Source organism: Polistes dominula, unplaced genomic scaffold, assembly GCF_049000335.1.
Source record: "Polistes dominula isolate Pdom_NZ unplaced genomic scaffold, Pdom_raw_medaka contig_24, whole genome shotgun sequence".
Taxonomy (NCBI): domain Eukaryota; kingdom Metazoa; phylum Arthropoda; class Insecta; order Hymenoptera; family Vespidae; genus Polistes; species Polistes dominula.
This window is the reverse complement of record NW_028301150.1, coordinates 7,792,970-7,809,514: the sequence shown is the minus strand read 5'-3', so window position 1 is coordinate 7,809,514 and position 16,545 is coordinate 7,792,970. Positions and strand designations below refer to the sequence as shown.

Sequence of the window (16,545 nt, the reverse complement as noted above, 5' to 3'; positions counted from 1 at the left end):
GAGCCTCACCATGTCCTCGTGAGGGATTGAAATAAGGGTTAAAAATGTATAAGATAAGATAGAGAACGATGGAAGCAAAGAAAGAAAGAAAGAAAAATAGAAAGAAAACAGATAGATAGAAAGAGAAAAGAAAAGCAGGGCTATAAGAGAAGAGGGTGGATGGCAAAAGGGTGGTAGATAGGAAAGAATGAGAGAAAGAGAGAGACAGAGAAAAGTTTCATTATTGATCAAAGAAACTGAGTGTCGGTACCCACCCCAAAAGCTCGTTCTATTCAACTCGCTTTCAGCTTCCCATTAAAAATACTGGTATTCTTTTTCCTACGTAGCCACTGTAGCTCTTTTTCCGATACCTCTTCACCTCACTATCCGATTGTCTTGCTTTACTTTACTTTGTTTTTTCTTTATTTATTTGCTATCACCTTCGTCTTCTCTTCATCTCGATCTTTACCCCTATCACGAGTGAAAAAAAAAATAATACTCCTTCTGAAATATTAGATCCATTGTTCGTAATGATGATTCACAGTGATCGATAATTCATTCATCTTTAACTAGAAAATAACATTTGTTCATTTATTTAAAAATAAAAAACTTTTATAAAAAAGATCACTTCGTAATTTTTATTGAAACTGCATTTTCATAGATATTTAGAAAAATTGTACTTATAATTAAAATACCCAACTAATGATTTCTTTTTAAATATTTCCGAAACGATAAATATATCGAAGTTATCTCGAGATATATCTATCCTTAGCAATAGTAGCTTCCAGTAACCACTCTAGTTCGTATTCGTCTAATGCGTATTATTATGCGTAGGCAGTTGTCAATTAATAGCTTGTCTGTTAAAATTTACAAATTTTTGTCATGACAAACGAAGATACAACGTGGGAGGAGTTATCAAAAATATCCGCAGATCCTCCTAAAGCAAGAGATAAATGTGTACAATGCAAGTATGTCATTTTGTTTACTTTTAGGTTATGTCTGTATCTTGGTTGTTTCATTTTTTATCATTATGCATTTGTAAAGTTAATTACATTATCTTTTTCTTAGGTTATGTGTATATTATTTAATGTATGTTGAAATTTGTCAACCATGACATTGAGAAAAAAATCCTTTAGCTAATTAGCAAGTTGTTAAGAAATTCAGTGTGCCATTATGTTCCTTGCTACAGAAGACCGGTAGTAGTATGTTGGTGTCCTGGTCTTCCAAAACAGCGACTGTGTCCTGAATCTAGGATCATCATTTTACAGCATCCAGCAGAAGTGAAACGTTGTTTACGTACAGCTCCTATGCTATCGCTTGGTTTAGAGGATGGAAAGTGCTTAACTTTTCGGTAAGGTAACAATTGTAAAGTTAAAAACACAAATAGAAACTGATATTTCAATTTACAGAGGAAAGAAATTCCCATCACCGAAACATGAAGGCTTAACAGAAATTTTAAATGACAAAAATACAATTTTATTGTATCCATCACCTGGAGCTGTAGCTTTGAATGAATTGGATCCCGTAGGCACAAATGGTCAAAAACCATATAATTTAATTTTATTGGATGGTACTTGGCCTCAGGCAAAGGTATAAATATTAGTTAACAATATGTGCGTAAAATTGTTAATAAGACAAATATGCAAAAAAGAATTTACACCATAGGCTATATATCATGCAAGCCCTGCATTATATTTACTTCGAGCCTACAAACTAGTAGGCGTACCAGTGAGCGAATATGTGATACGAACACAACCAACTGAAGGATGCTTATCGACTCTTGAAACAGGAGCATATGCACTTTCAATTTTAGAAGGAAATCAACAGTTAAAAAATATTATGCTTGGGCCTTTACATTACCTCTGCAAGTTAGTAATACTTCTTTGTTTAATTAGTCTCTATATCCTTTATATTATATATTGTACTTTACTATAATGTATTACAAAAAGATTACAGAATATGCATTTTAGATTTCAACTCGAAAATGGAGCAGTAACTCATCAGAGTAAAGAATTTTTAATGAAACAGAAAACTTACCCTAAACTTATAAGCAGACGTCTAGCTAAACAATTACGTATGTTACCTGAAGAATCTTAGTAAAGTAAGGCATAAAGTAAATTAGTAAAATAAGTTTCTACAACGAATAAGTATGCAAATGGCATAAAATAATATTTATTTTTATTTAATATTTTCAATTAAGATAATCATTATCAGTGTTAACCATTCTTATTTTTTTTTGGTGTATTTACCTTAAATTTGAACTCTATACTTCCGTTTTTCGGTACAAAACTAAAGGACCATGACAGTTTATCTGTACATGAAACATCTTTAATATTTCGAAAGATATGCACACCTTGTCTTGTAAATCTATCCCATGATATTCTCTCACCGGGTACTATTTCTTCAGTGGGCCCACAAGATATGCTTATCTCGGGATCTAATTGCCACTCAACCCACAATGCAACCCCATTGCATGATCCATTTCTAAATACGACAAATAATTCGTAAATTCATCCGAAATAATATAATTTTAAATATGCATCAATTAAAAGAAGTCTTACTGCAAAATAGGAACGTTATCCGATATTTGAATACTTTTATGATTATGAACATTTGAAGACAAGTCAAATGTATTTATAGTAAAAGGTAATGTCAAAGCTCGTGCTGGATATTCCCACAGAGGTTGTGCATCTATAGGACTATCACTTTTATCACTTGATTCCTATATAAAATTGTACAAAAAAGAATAAGATATTTTAAACTTCTACATATATAGAGTGCCTTACCTGAACAAGTTTGTCAAAACTAGATAAATCAAAACCTTCGCACACTCCAAGAGGTGCTCGAATTTTATATAAATCTCTAAACTCCACAGCAACTGCTTTTATTGTAGCTGCAATAGGTATTCTTTGAATACTTGAGTATTGTGAAGCAAGATACCAAAATCGAAGATTTTCCCATGGTACGATGGAGCTAATAAAGTATGGCTCACCAAAAATTAAATCTACTTTAATAACTGGCGGCAAATCATCTTTTGTTACAATTTCTACTTTTTCTTCAAGATTATTTGTCTTTATAAACATTTCAATAGTTCTTCGAGACAATATATTTGTTTCTAATACATATATTTTTTTAGCACCTAGTTGTGCAGCAGCTAGGCCTAATAAGCATCCATCTGATAAACAGAGACAAACAGAATTTGGATGAATCTTTTTAGATAATGCTTTTATGTATTTAATATTCCGTTCCTTATCATTCAATTGCCCTATGCGTGTTCTACAGTAAGCAATGTGCGTGATGCAAGTACATACTGGTCTATCGCAATTCGGTATATCTAATCTAAAATTAAAACAAAGTTCAAATGTTAGATATATAACAAAACAATGAAATCAATGCAATAAAAAAATAAAACATACATTGGATCATTTTTTATATCAAACCAAAAACAATATTCATCGTGATAGCCAACAAGATTAAACTTATTATTAACATTTATTTGTACTTCAGATGGAAGGTAATAAATAGACTGCATCCAGTGATCTCTCCATGGAATATTATCAGCTAGTTCATTAAGATTTATGTTATTATGTTTCGAATTTTTGGTCTCAGGATGTTCCCATACAGGTGCACAGCTTAATATAACCTATTAAATATCTATTATCAAAAATGTATATTACTTTGGTAGCATTAATTATTACCTTTCCTTCTGTGTCCATGTCTAAATCCCACCATAAAAATATAGCATGAGCAATACCACTATCAATTGGTAAAATATTTAAACACACTTTTTCATTAAACTGCAGAGGTGTAGTCCCAGACCAATCAAATCTAAAACATAAATAATTTAAATATTTTTTTTTAAACATCTTATAATACTAGTATATATGTGTATATATATCCTCACCTAAAAATAGGTTGTGGTGATATTAAAGGTTTGAATTCATCACGAGGAAGACGCGATAATTGAATGTCATGTACAGCTGCTGCCCCGGAGCATGATTTTATGCATAATGGAGCATTTATTAAAGTGTTTTGAGTCCTAGTATCACTGATTGATTCTATTCTATTCCATGCAGAAACGGATTTGCTTTCAACAACTTGTGCCCACATAGTACCACTATTTGGTATTATTATACTACCTTTCTAATAAAAAAAAATATTTGTAAATATATGTAAGTAATTCAAATATCTATCAGTTTAAAAATAAATTGTTAATAGTACTTCGAGTAATGTTTCATGAGCATGACGAAATGTAGATAATGCTCCTTCTCCGATAAGTTCAGTGTCAAATACTTCAGTCACCAAAATATTTGCTTTTTTAGCCATATCACCACCTTCACCCACTGTCATTTCTGTAGAACGTTTATGTATCAATTTTATTTTGTTTGCGAAACCATTTTCTTTTATAATTGTTACAGCGCACATAGCCATGGGACTGAAAGCCTAAAAATAAAAAAATAAAAGTTTGGTCGGTATCATTTATATTTAACTGTAGCAGAGGTAAATAATTTACTGAGACATTACATCAAAAACAAAATTGAACACCTCTCTAAAGTACTATAATACAATATTATAAAAAATACTGATTGCTACAAAAGTTTATTATTTATAATTAGAGGGTTCTGATGAATTTTTATAATAGTAGTTATATGAAAAACATGCAAAAATAAAAAAAATTTGAAAGTATCCAAACAACTGACTACTAAAATACATATATATATATATATATTATATATAGCATAATAAAATACCTCGCATGCTGTTATACTATCTGCTCCACATTTTGCTGCCATCATAGATAATAAGCCAGTACCAGTACCAATATCAAGTACATTAGCTTCTTCTCCAGCTTGATGTTTTTTTAATAGCAGCCTCAAGTGCTACATTATATTTATAATTCTACATAATCAAAAACATCACTTTTTTATTTTCTTATACAAAAATTGTATTATTTATATTAAAAATACTAACTCTTTCATGATCGTGCAACATATCAGCAAATGCTGATCTAGCTACTTCCTGGTGATAGTCATAATCTTGGTCCTTTTCTTCCCAAGTCGCAGTACCCGTAATAGGATTTAAACATTGAGTGAATAAAGTCATTTTACCAGCAGATAAACGACGTATGAATAATTTAAGCATATGATCTTCAGACTATCACTAATTTATACAATTTTTAATACTATTGATTAAATAAATACAAATGTGATCAATTACTAAAAAACAAAGAAAAACAATTTAACCAATGTGAATTATTTAATATCAGATTAAAAAAGTATTTCTTTAAAATGTATACTTAAATTACTTAATATACTATTTTATTTTTAAAAATCAGAGAAAGAAATATTAATGTATATTATATTTATCGTATGAATACATGCTTGTTTGAAAATATAATAGAAATTTTAAATAGTTAACACATAAATAATTCATAAAATAATATTAAATTCTAAATGTTCACAAAAAATATAAACAACTCTTAAGAAAACCCCAACCACACTATTCACACGATGCTTTCACTCATTTAATCCATAGAAGATTAAGAATAACTAGAAGAGAAATTAAACGACCAATATTGTGAATTAACCCTAAACCTAACCATCAGTTGATAAGGAAGTTTTCTAATTCATTATTGATAATTTGAAAAGATAGAGAGTTATCTTATCGGCACGGCATTTATTTCAACATTCAACTGACAACAATATATATGTACAATTTTACGTATATCCAATATTATTTTATATGTTAATATGTATATATATCTATATACATACATACATACATCAGTGTATATAGGTATATATTATTTTATTTATTTATTATATTTATATGATATAATCATAACAATAACTACTATTCGCTTTTATATTCTATTAATTATTGCACAAACTACATCTTAATCGTATCTCGTATAATATATCAATAATAAAACTTCAATTACACGATATTAATTATTATGATATAAATGCTTCGTAGCATAATAAACTAATTAGAGTCACTTTATATTATGCTTAATTTCACGTTTAATTGAAATTTTATAGATACACGCGCGGATACATTATTGAAATATGTTGCTTTTTTCAAAATATAGTTGTAAATCAATAATTGAAAGCATATATATATATTAAACTTCCCCCATTGTCTCCCGATCTGAACCCACTAGAACACCTATGAGGTTTACTGAAAAGAGCAGTTGTCAATTTCGATCATAATTCGAGCTGTATTATTGAATTGTGGTCAAAAGTAAAAGTCGCTTTGAAAAAAATTAAGCCTGAAGAATACAAAAATTTAGTATATAGCATGCCAAGACGCATAAAAGCCGTATTAAAAGCTAAAAGAGGGTATACAAAGTACTAAAATTTTGTTTTTCCCAGACACAAAAAATTAATCAAATCCCGAATTTGTTAATTTTCTTTAATTTTGCTTAAAATATGCAACATATTTAAATTATTATTTCTGTACTATATAAATAACAAAAGTTATGTATAATGTGTAACATATTTAAATTATTTCTGTACTATGTGAATTACGAAAGCTATGTAACAATTTAAAAACTGTGAGAACATTTGATCAATTGTTTGAGTCACTGTATATATATACATATATATATATATATATATATATATATATATATATATATATATATTTAAAAAAAAATTAATATATTGTAATTTATTAAATTAATTACCTCAATTAAATTAAATTAAATTTAATTTAAGTAAATTTAATCAAATTCTTGTTTATATTTTTCATTCGTAAAACATGATATGATTTCATGATACGTATTCATTTTTATTTATTAATGCCGATTTCTCCATAACTTTTATTTCCTACTATTACTGATATGAGAAATTCAAACGATATGAGATCTAAAATATTATTGTCTATAATATTTGTACGTTTAATATAAATATATCATTGCTATTATTTCCTCAAATCTAATGAATTTATCGAATAAATCTTTTAACGAATTATTACGAAATAATCCAATATAAATATATAGGTTTGTCATGATTCGAATCTCAGGGAATTAATTCTTTTTTTGTTAAACGCATTCGTGTGTCAGTATACAGATACCTTATCGTCGATAAAATTCTTATAGACAATATCAATAATTATATACATTATATTAACAAGAATAAACCCAGCATAAGTATTTGTAAATCGCTATACCATTCAAGGCAACGGAATTATTGTCAAAGCAATCGACAGCTTCTTATAGATTTCTTAACAAGTAAACGTTACTGTATGTGTATACATAGAATTGTCGTTATCGATTTTTAATTTAATCGTCCTTATATTATAGTTTAGCACCTTAGTATTAATAAAGTAAATATGAGCTATGTGAAAAAACATTCTACGAAGAACAAAATAAATATAATTAACCTAAATTAATTATTAGTTATGAGCCTATGTCGAGTGATTACAATCTCTACTCATTTTCTTCTATTGTCTGGAAAATATTGTACGTGTATTTGTTAACTAATTACTTTACTAGGTTTCTTCTGTAGCTTTCTCTTCTATTTGTAATAAATAAAAACATTCTAAAGTAAATTATCTCAATAAGTTATTTTGATTAAGAAAAAAAACAATTCCTATATTTGTTTCTTTTAATTTTTTCTAAATATAATCTCAATCGGAACAGTCTTCATATTTCAACATTTCTAATATTGTATTAAAAATAATATTACAACATATCTAACGAAACTACCCTCTAAATTATTTTGACGTAAATATCATGATACGTTAATACATTGTCGTCACATCTCCATCAATAATTACGATTAAATTTTGTTATTGTCATCATAAATCCCTCATCGAGGCATTATATCATTTTGTATTGTCTTTAAGTCTTAGAATTACGACTGACGAATTACATTAAAATCATGAATAAATTTGATTATAGGTACATTGGACACATAGTAAATGTGCCATTACGATATGCCAGTTGTTTCCATTTTCATTTCTATCACTATTGACATACTTTCAATGTGATAAAGCTACCAATTCTGCCGATCAATTCTTCCTGCCATCCAGACATATTATTAATGAAACTTTGTCTTATCGTTTGAGTCATATTGTAAATTAAACAGATGAAACACATACCTTGATCATTAAAGAACGTAGATATTTCTAGCCATCGTTTGAAAAGTAAACGACAGTAATTTGTACCTTTTGATTTCCGCTTCTTCAAGTAAAACAAATATTTACTATAATAAAAGAACGTAATTTTCTATCATAAAACTTCTTTTATATATCTATTAAAATCAGATTTGTTTTAATATAACGTTAAATATTATCGATAGAACCTTGTATAAAAATTTATTAGAAATAGTCAGGATAGGCAGAATAAAGAATCGGCTAAAATTATAAGTAGCATTGTTTAAAGTTTTAGGAAAACATCAAAATGAAGAATGAAAAGTTGGGAGACGTCTCTTACTAACTTATTAAATGGACGGCTCCTACTCTAATCTTAAATCTCACATTAATTGCAATTGCTGATATTTATTGTCAATATACCACAAATTTCCGGAATAACTTTTGTGAATATATCTAAATATATAACAGGTTCTCTATAAACGACATACCATTATTACATGCTAATATGTTTATGATCTTTCCACTAGCATTTGTATTTACGATCAATCTCAAATATCCGTTTTCGGAATACGATGCTTTTTAATTTTAATACGTTTACTTTAATGTAAAGCAATAGTAGTATTTAAAAGCTTTCAATTTATATTTTTCAATTTTTTTTATAGATAGAATACACAAAAATATTACAATAATAATTTTTTATCAATAATTTAGAATATAAAATCGTATATCATTGACAAATATTATCTGGTATAAATAATAATAATACGCACGAGAAAAAGATAGTAAGATATTTTAAAAACTTGTAAATTGCATCGCATTTCGATATAATACGTTCCTTTCATAATATGTAAATAGAAATTTACACGTCGAAGACAATGCTAAGCATAATAGCAATACATTCGACGTACGAAAAATAAAGTCGCGATAATATTCTCTCATGAAATTCGAATTTCCTTTCATTTATCCGTTATTATTAATCCATTATATAATATTCATTTATTATTAAACATATTTGTTTAACGGATAAAGCAAAATAACGATTCATACCCATTTTTTGCTACTAATAATATTAGTAATGTATGTTTCCTTACCTAATATCTAATTTTTGTAAATTTCCAAAACTTTGAACGGGTTTCCTTTTTTTCTCTCTTGACTAATATTGACACACTTGAGGACTTTAATAATGTTGTTTAAAATTATGAGAAACAATAATAATAAAATTTCATAAAAGCATTCGTATAGTATTATTACTCACGAAATGCAATACCTCCTATTATTTTCAGATTAATTGACTCGATAAATTTGACAATTAAATATAATTAGTAATGATAGTAATTAAAAAATACTTTGAAATCGTAATGAAATCGATTAAACAAAAATATTAATAACATTAATTATTTTTGTTAGCAGAAGCAACTGTTTCTCGAGTTAAAAAGCAATCAAACACGTATTTAATATGAAATAAATAAGTAAGACCTTTCCTAGGTGAGATCCTCGTCATCATCGCTAGGACCACCTGTCGGACAACATAATCCTTCTGTACCATCACTTCTTATGCAGAACAATAGTGTTTCAGCGGCAGTAACTTCATGGGGTACGATTCCGTGAAATTCTTTTAGATCTGCTGCAGGGAACCAGGCTTTTTCATTGTCATCAATGATGAAAATACCAAAATATCTAACATACAAATAAAATAAAATAATAATCAATAAAGTTTTATAAAATAATTAACTGATAATGAGATTTACGAGGCGTTCTAAAAGTCGTTTAAATGTACTAAAAAATTATAAATTATTTTTTTACTGATATTTGGAATAGCATTTTATACTTTGTTAACAACATTGTAACTGAAGATTAATATCTTAAAAAGAACAACGAAAGATTTTTATTTATAAATTTTATTAATAATTATTTGTGTTATATTTTTTCTTTCGATAAAACGACTTTTGGGATACCTTATATCATAGATATTAAACAGTACCTGCAAATGGCAACTACAGGTATCCAAAGAACAGATGCAAGAATAAGAATACCAATAAGGATGAGAGCCCATACTGGCCATTCGTGTCTCTCCGTTGTACCCAAGTTTGAAACCCATGCAGGATATCCGCTTCCTTCCACAATAATTTCAATGAATGAAGCAATCAAAATACTTAACATCGCCAAAGGACTAAGATATTTCCAACAAATCAACCAATAAAGTCCTGGACGATTACCCGTCATTAATTCTATATCATCGGCAAACCTATGACGAATCATCTTTACTATTATCATTATTATAACAAACAACTGAATAAAAAATAGCTGATTAATATACCTCTTCAATCCATATACATAAGATACTCCAATACATTCGAAAAATGCGATAATCAATAATGGAAAATTTCCACTGAAATTGTCAAAAAGCACAAAGACGTAACTGCCAGCACCATGAGCGAAAGCCATTGAAATGACACAACATACCAAACAAATTCCACCTAATACAAAAAATGAAAAGATTTAATTACTTAATAATAGTATTCAATAAAAAATAATATCTTCCCTCTTATTTTATTTTATTTTATTTTTAATCATATAACAAACCTGTTAAAATTTCTTTCCGTAAATTGGGAAAAAGCTTCATGTCAACAATGCTTGTGACAACGCCTTCGAGAGTACCAAACTGGGAATCGATACCCAACGTAAATAACATCAAAAAAAATAAGATAGACCAAAATTGAGCACCAGGAAATTGATTAATCGCCTCAGTGAAAATGATGAATGCTAAACCAGTACCTGATGCAGACTGTGAAATAAATATAACATATACAGGATGCGATAATAACTCAGTTCACTTTGAAAATCTCTGTTATTTGTAATAATATAAAAAAATATTTAGTACAGAACTTGTATGAAATAGAGGGGGGATATATTATGATGCCTATTTCTTTTACGTAGATAGAGGTGTAAAGAAGATTTCAAAGTCATTATCATTTTTTTAAATGAGATAACCTATTATTTTAGCCCCCTCTATGCTATGCAAATTCTATATCATATATTTTTTCATATTATTACAAATAACAGAGATATTCAAGGTGAATAGAGTAATATTAAAATGTAAATATCTCTAGAATAAATGATCTAAAAAATATGGTCATGCAGATAATTTTTAATCGTTTTTTCACACTCTATAAAAATATCACAAAAATATATATAGTTTCATTTAAAATCCACTAAAATCCATTTAAAAACCATTTGAAATCTCGTAAAAAAATGACCGTGAGAAAAAATTCTTTCAACTATTAGATCCCCACCCCCCACCACCTCGCATTAGTATAACTTTTGCACTCTGAAAATTTTTAATTCGATTGTTAACAAGTAGATATTCAAGGTGGACAGAATTATTGCCCTAATCTGTAGATGCATACACAATAAATAAAAAATATGAATTAGATAAATATAATACTCACATTATCTAATTCTTTTTCTAAATCGCATACGGGTAATTTTGGCATTACTAAATTGTCCAAAGAACCATTGCCAGACGTGATATTAAGTAAAGTATTTGCATCAGGAATAAAATCAGGTATTTTGTCGTCGGCACCGAAAATATTTATTAACATCAAATTTCGTTCTGCCAAACATTCTTCGTAAACCATAGTGGCCTTAAATCCTGTTATTATAATAGTTTTAAAATATCTATTGATTATTCATCATGTTTTCTTGAATGTTTACCTATAATGGAGAAAACAACTATCCCAGCAAACATAGAGGTAAAGCAATTTGTAAAGCTGACCATTATCGCATCGCGATAACAATTATTGTTAACTGGATTGTAGGAGGAAAAGGCTATTAAACCTCCAAATGCCAAGCCAAGAGAAAAGAATATTTGAGTACCAGCTTCCAACCATACTACTGGGTCTGTAAGAGTCCACCACTGGCAATGGCAGATCAAATTTCAATTTATTATCTTGAAAATTGTCGATATTATTCAAATAATCGTTAAATGTACCTTCGGTGTAAAGAGATGCCGTAATCCATCTGACATTCCCGGTAAAGTGACTCCTCGAAAGAAGAAGATAATTAATACGATATATGGAAAGGTAGCGGTAACGTAAACGACCTGTTAAAAGTAATAAATATAGAAATAATACAATTTTATCTTATAATTTATATAAATCAGTAATTCTTAAACTTTTTTATCCTATCGCCCCCTTTCCAGAAAAAATATTGGCTTTCCTTCTTTTTTTTAGTAACAAAAAAAGAGCCCTCCCCCCAAATGCGCCTGTGGCCATTATCGCCCTCAAATTATAAAATTAAAATCAAATACCTTGCCTGAAGATGCAATTCCCTTGATCATACACATGTAAACCAATATCCAAGCGATAATTAGAGCCAATGCAATCTTCCAATTAAATACTTCCGGTGTATTAATATCTTTAGATATCATCAGAGTCGTCCGATACCAAAAATATTGAGTTGGGCTACTTTGCTATAGATTGACATAAATTAAAATCTATTTTTCACATTCTTATAAAAATAACATCCACAGATTTCTACGAAACCTGTGATTTCTCCGATAAAGACAAATGATACTTACCAAGCACTCTGGCTCCGGCGCATAAGATCCATTTTGAAAATATTTATTCGGACATTCGGCCCAAGGTAGTTGAGATTGAAAACTCTTAAAAAAAGACGATCTTGTATTGATTTAAAAGTCCACGCAAAATGCTAAATAACTTCATGGCTCACCTGGACAAAATAAAAGAGGCACCAAGCGATAATAGTATTGTAATAAAGGGCTACATTAAAAGAAACGACAGCACTACTAACTCCGATGCCAGCCATATATGGTGAAACCTATATAACAACAACAGAATTACATATAAATTATTACCATATAAGTCGAATTTGTTTTGACACCTGTTGACTGACCGTGTAAATATTTCAATATTATGTTTTAAAATCACCTGATTCCAAACACCGATGGCTCCTTTTCTTAATCTTTGGCCAATAGCCAATTCAAGGTAAAATATTGGAATACCCTCGATAGCTAGCATAACGAAGTAGGGTATCAGAAATGCTCCTGTAATAAAATAGACCGATTAATGTACATATTATAATCATCGAACATTTAATATACCATTAACTACAGTTCAATTTTTTGTAATAAATATTCATACAAAATATATATCTATGCCTCTCGATATTACCTACATCATCGTTAATTGAAACACTTGTCCTCGTTGTATAAGATATTCTCCGAAATAAAAGAGATAGATGTAAATGATATAGTTATAAACTTACGCCTATATATAATATTTACATCTTCCGTTTGAACTAATATAGTTTAATAATAATAATATAAAATTATGTATAATTTAGTAAACGTACCACCGCCATTTTTTTGTGCCAAATAAGGAAATCTCCATACATTTCCGAGACCAACGGCATAACCGACAGTAGCCAAAAGAAACGTGAGCTTGCTATCCCAATTTTCACGTTCATCCTCGCCAGCTTCTGGTCGAAAAATTCCTTTACCCTCGTTACTGCCTAATTTACTACCCCCACCTTCGTTCACCGGCTTACTCTGCAATAAATATAGGAATTAATGAACATAAATAAAGTGACCTTAAAAAAAGCAAAACATATACACTACAAAATTAATTAAATACAATAAAAAGGTTTTTAAAAGAAGAATATAATAAAAGTACAATATACTTTTTTATTTGGACTGGAATCATCAAAGGCTGCGTTCGTAGCTCCGTAATTGACACTGGTAATATTTTTACGATTGTCCACAACTAATCTACCTCTCATCTCTTTCATTTCCAGTTTATCGACATTCTTTTGTGGTTTTAAATCCCGAGAACTTTGACGACGAACTAGATGTGCCGTGTTTGCCATTTTATTTCGTTTTTTCTTTTCAGTCTTTTTTATTTTTTTTTGCCAGGTCCAGTTATCCTTTGATCGTTATTATATTACGAGGATCGAACTAATATTCCACACGTACCTACGGACTCCATCCTACCATGAAAAAATTTAATTTATATATCTCGATCCATTGAAAACTATATAAAAGTTTTACTCTATTATTCTTTATTATTTCTTAGACTGTACAACTATACATTGAAAGTTTACGATCACATCGCTAAGGTTTTTTACGCGGAAATTTTAATTAAATTTTTACAAATTACACAAGCTTTTTATTAATGTACTAATAAAATTGGATATCTTTCTCATAAACTTTCCCTTTGATCGTCGGCAATTTGGATATGTTTAGCAGATAATTATATGCGACTCTACATTAATTTGAATATTAAAAATGATATAAAATGCGAAATTACGTCATTAATTTTATTCGTAACATATACATTATAGAACGAAGTGTCATGCGACAAACACGAAAGATTAATAACATATATCCCACATGGTTAAATATATATGTATATGTATTATAACCAAGCAAAGAAAATACATGAATCATATAGATCCTTATATATTCATATGTTACATATTATATACTTATATATCTTACTCACAAAAAAATTATTGACAGATTCTTTTATATAATAGTCTCAAAGAAAAATTATTACATTGTTCACTAGAAAAAAATCGAAATAATATTTTACGATTAAATTGTAGCTCTATTAAATTATAAAATTTTTACATATGTATATAAACCTATAACTCTATTTACACGATACCTTATTCATACTATTTTTAAAATAACGAATTTAAAAAATAACATTGTTAAAAATAAACATTTTTATTGTACACATATTTTCACAGTCTATTCTTAAATCCATTTAATTAATAATATTGGCATTAATTCTAAAAAAAGAAATTTCTCTTTTTTGTATACACACGAAAACTATTCATATAAATTTGCACAATAAATCTCTCAGTAGATCTTTAGCAGAAGAAAGATATATATCGATATGCTTTTTCTTACTGAATTTTTTAATTGTGTATATTTATCAGTTAGTGATAAACAATTATAGTTTTTGTAGCATTTCTATAATTAATTTGAAATTTTATAGACTATATCACATCGAGAGAAATTACAAAAAAAAAACAAGTGAAAAGAAAAGTAATATATTTAGAAACCAAAATTCAAATTTTAAGTCTACGTAAACATAACGAAAAAAGTAATAAAAGTTACTAAATTATATTTTATTAATGAAGCCACAATAAAAACTGTAAGAAATAATTAATACTTTGTTAGGAAAAGTGTAGCAGCTGGAACTTGTACGAACATAAGCACAGCTTCATACATAAGAGATATTGAAGTTGAAAATAGAAAAAAGACATTAATGATTCAAAGATCAAATTTTTAATTTAAAAAATAATGCATATTTTAGTGTATTTTCGATGTACACGATTTATATATAAAAAAAAACCGATTTCAATTAACACGGTATTTTGAGGAATTGATCTTCCGTGTAAATCGAGGGATAGGTGTATATGTATATATAAAATATCACAAAAAATCATAAAAATTAATCAGAAGATTAGAAAGAAAGATTAGAAGAAAAACGTTTAATTAATAGAAACATTTATAAAAATTATTATCTTCTTATAAATAACATATGTAGATATTTCGCACCATATGTAGAAAATCGTCTGAGAAAAAGGCAAATTTTTTACTTAAAATTTGAAAGATTGCAAATAATTATTTATCTAGTAGGAAAACTAGGTTGTACAATTATTATTCTTATCACGAACAGGTATTTATGTGATATGTTTTAGAAACAATAAATTATCGATAGTATACCTATAATTTCCGAGGCGCCAATCCTTTACAGGTGATACAAGCTTTTATCAGTACACCACTGACGTCATTTACATTGGAGACAATAAGCAAATTTCTCAAAAATGACCATATAGTTTCGGTATTCAATGAATTTTTATCATTTGTAATATCTACAATGCTACCCATTTAAAAAAATTATATATTTGTTCGCGAATGCCTCTATAAAATAGTGTTTCCATTATAACGATTAAAATATTAATTAAAATATTTGATATAATAACATACTCTCATGTTGCAAACACAAATGATTAATATAAAAAAAAAATGAATTGGTATTCCGACGAAAACTATCGTCGCAAGTTCACCACTGACCTGTAAGGGTGAAACGAAGAAAAGCGCGAGGGTCTCCTTTGAGTACGAGGAAGAGTTGGCTACTGTGGCACCCTCTACCACGATGGTAACTTTTGAAATCACGATATAAACCGGAATCAATAGCAGGCGCCGGCGCCCCGACGCTTTCGCAAAACACTCCGATCTAAAATATGTGTATTTCGTAACCGTAAGCTGATTGGTTGATCATTAGAAAGCTCAACACCCTTTTTTAGTCTTATTGTCACAGTTCTAAAAAATGATGATATTCTGCAACTCGAAAACATAGAAACTGAATTTAATACTTTAAAAGATCACAAAACGGCTTGTCTTTTTTAAGTCGTTAAAGTCATTATGACGTA

General features: G+C 28.5%; 3 protein-coding genes across 6 annotated transcripts; 1 reads left to right on the top strand and 2 right to left on the bottom strand.

The window, feature by feature from the left end:
- Window positions 1–336: 336 nt before the first annotated feature.
- On the top strand, window positions 337–2,199 carry Dtwd2 (DTW domain containing 2). The gene is made up of 5 exons (XM_015331423.2): window positions 337–947; window positions 1,169–1,330; window positions 1,389–1,569; window positions 1,645–1,847; window positions 1,950–2,199. Exons 1-5 carry the CDS (start codon window positions 862–864, stop codon window positions 2,074–2,076), a joined length of 759 nt encoding a protein of 252 aa, XP_015186909.1. The 5' UTR covers window positions 337–861; the 3' UTR covers window positions 2,077–2,199.
- Art7 (arginine methyltransferase 7) lies at window positions 2,141–5,499 on the bottom strand. Its single transcript, XM_015331420.2, is given in 10 exon segments — window positions 2,141–2,463; window positions 2,541–2,701; window positions 2,766–3,318; window positions 3,396–3,622; window positions 3,678–3,807; window positions 3,884–4,122; window positions 4,201–4,422; window positions 4,731–4,839; window positions 4,841–4,878; window positions 4,951–5,499. Coding segments are annotated over 10 exon segments (2,118 nt in total). The 5' UTR covers window positions 5,122–5,499; the 3' UTR covers window positions 2,141–2,195.
- A 271-nt stretch (window positions 5,500–5,770) lies between these two features.
- On the bottom strand, window positions 5,771–16,344 carry LOC107071934 (sodium-dependent neutral amino acid transporter B(0)AT3). 4 transcript variants are annotated; one of them, XM_015331394.2, is made up of 15 exons: window positions 16,187–16,324; window positions 15,836–15,992; window positions 13,780–14,085; window positions 13,453–13,648; window positions 13,029–13,144; window positions 12,811–12,918; window positions 12,659–12,742; window positions 12,389–12,550; window positions 12,071–12,181; window positions 11,794–11,995; window positions 11,529–11,731; window positions 10,663–10,864; window positions 10,397–10,556; window positions 10,061–10,324; window positions 5,771–9,756 (listed from the first exon to the last, which is right to left on the bottom strand). In XM_015331394.2, exons 3-15 carry the CDS (start codon window positions 13,963–13,965, stop codon window positions 9,561–9,563), a joined length of 2,190 nt encoding a protein of 729 aa, XP_015186880.1. In that variant the 5' UTR covers window positions 13,966–14,085; window positions 15,836–15,992; window positions 16,187–16,324; the 3' UTR covers window positions 5,771–9,560. The 4 variants fall into 4 exon arrangements, with proteins under 4 accessions (XP_015186880.1, XP_089033911.1, XP_015186881.1 ...); XM_089177785.1 differs by having other exon boundaries at window positions 15,836–16,033; window positions 16,187–16,317; XM_015331395.2 differs by lacking the exon at window positions 15,836–15,992 and having other exon boundaries at window positions 16,187–16,344.
- Between the last annotated feature and the right edge of the window lie 201 nt (window positions 16,345–16,545).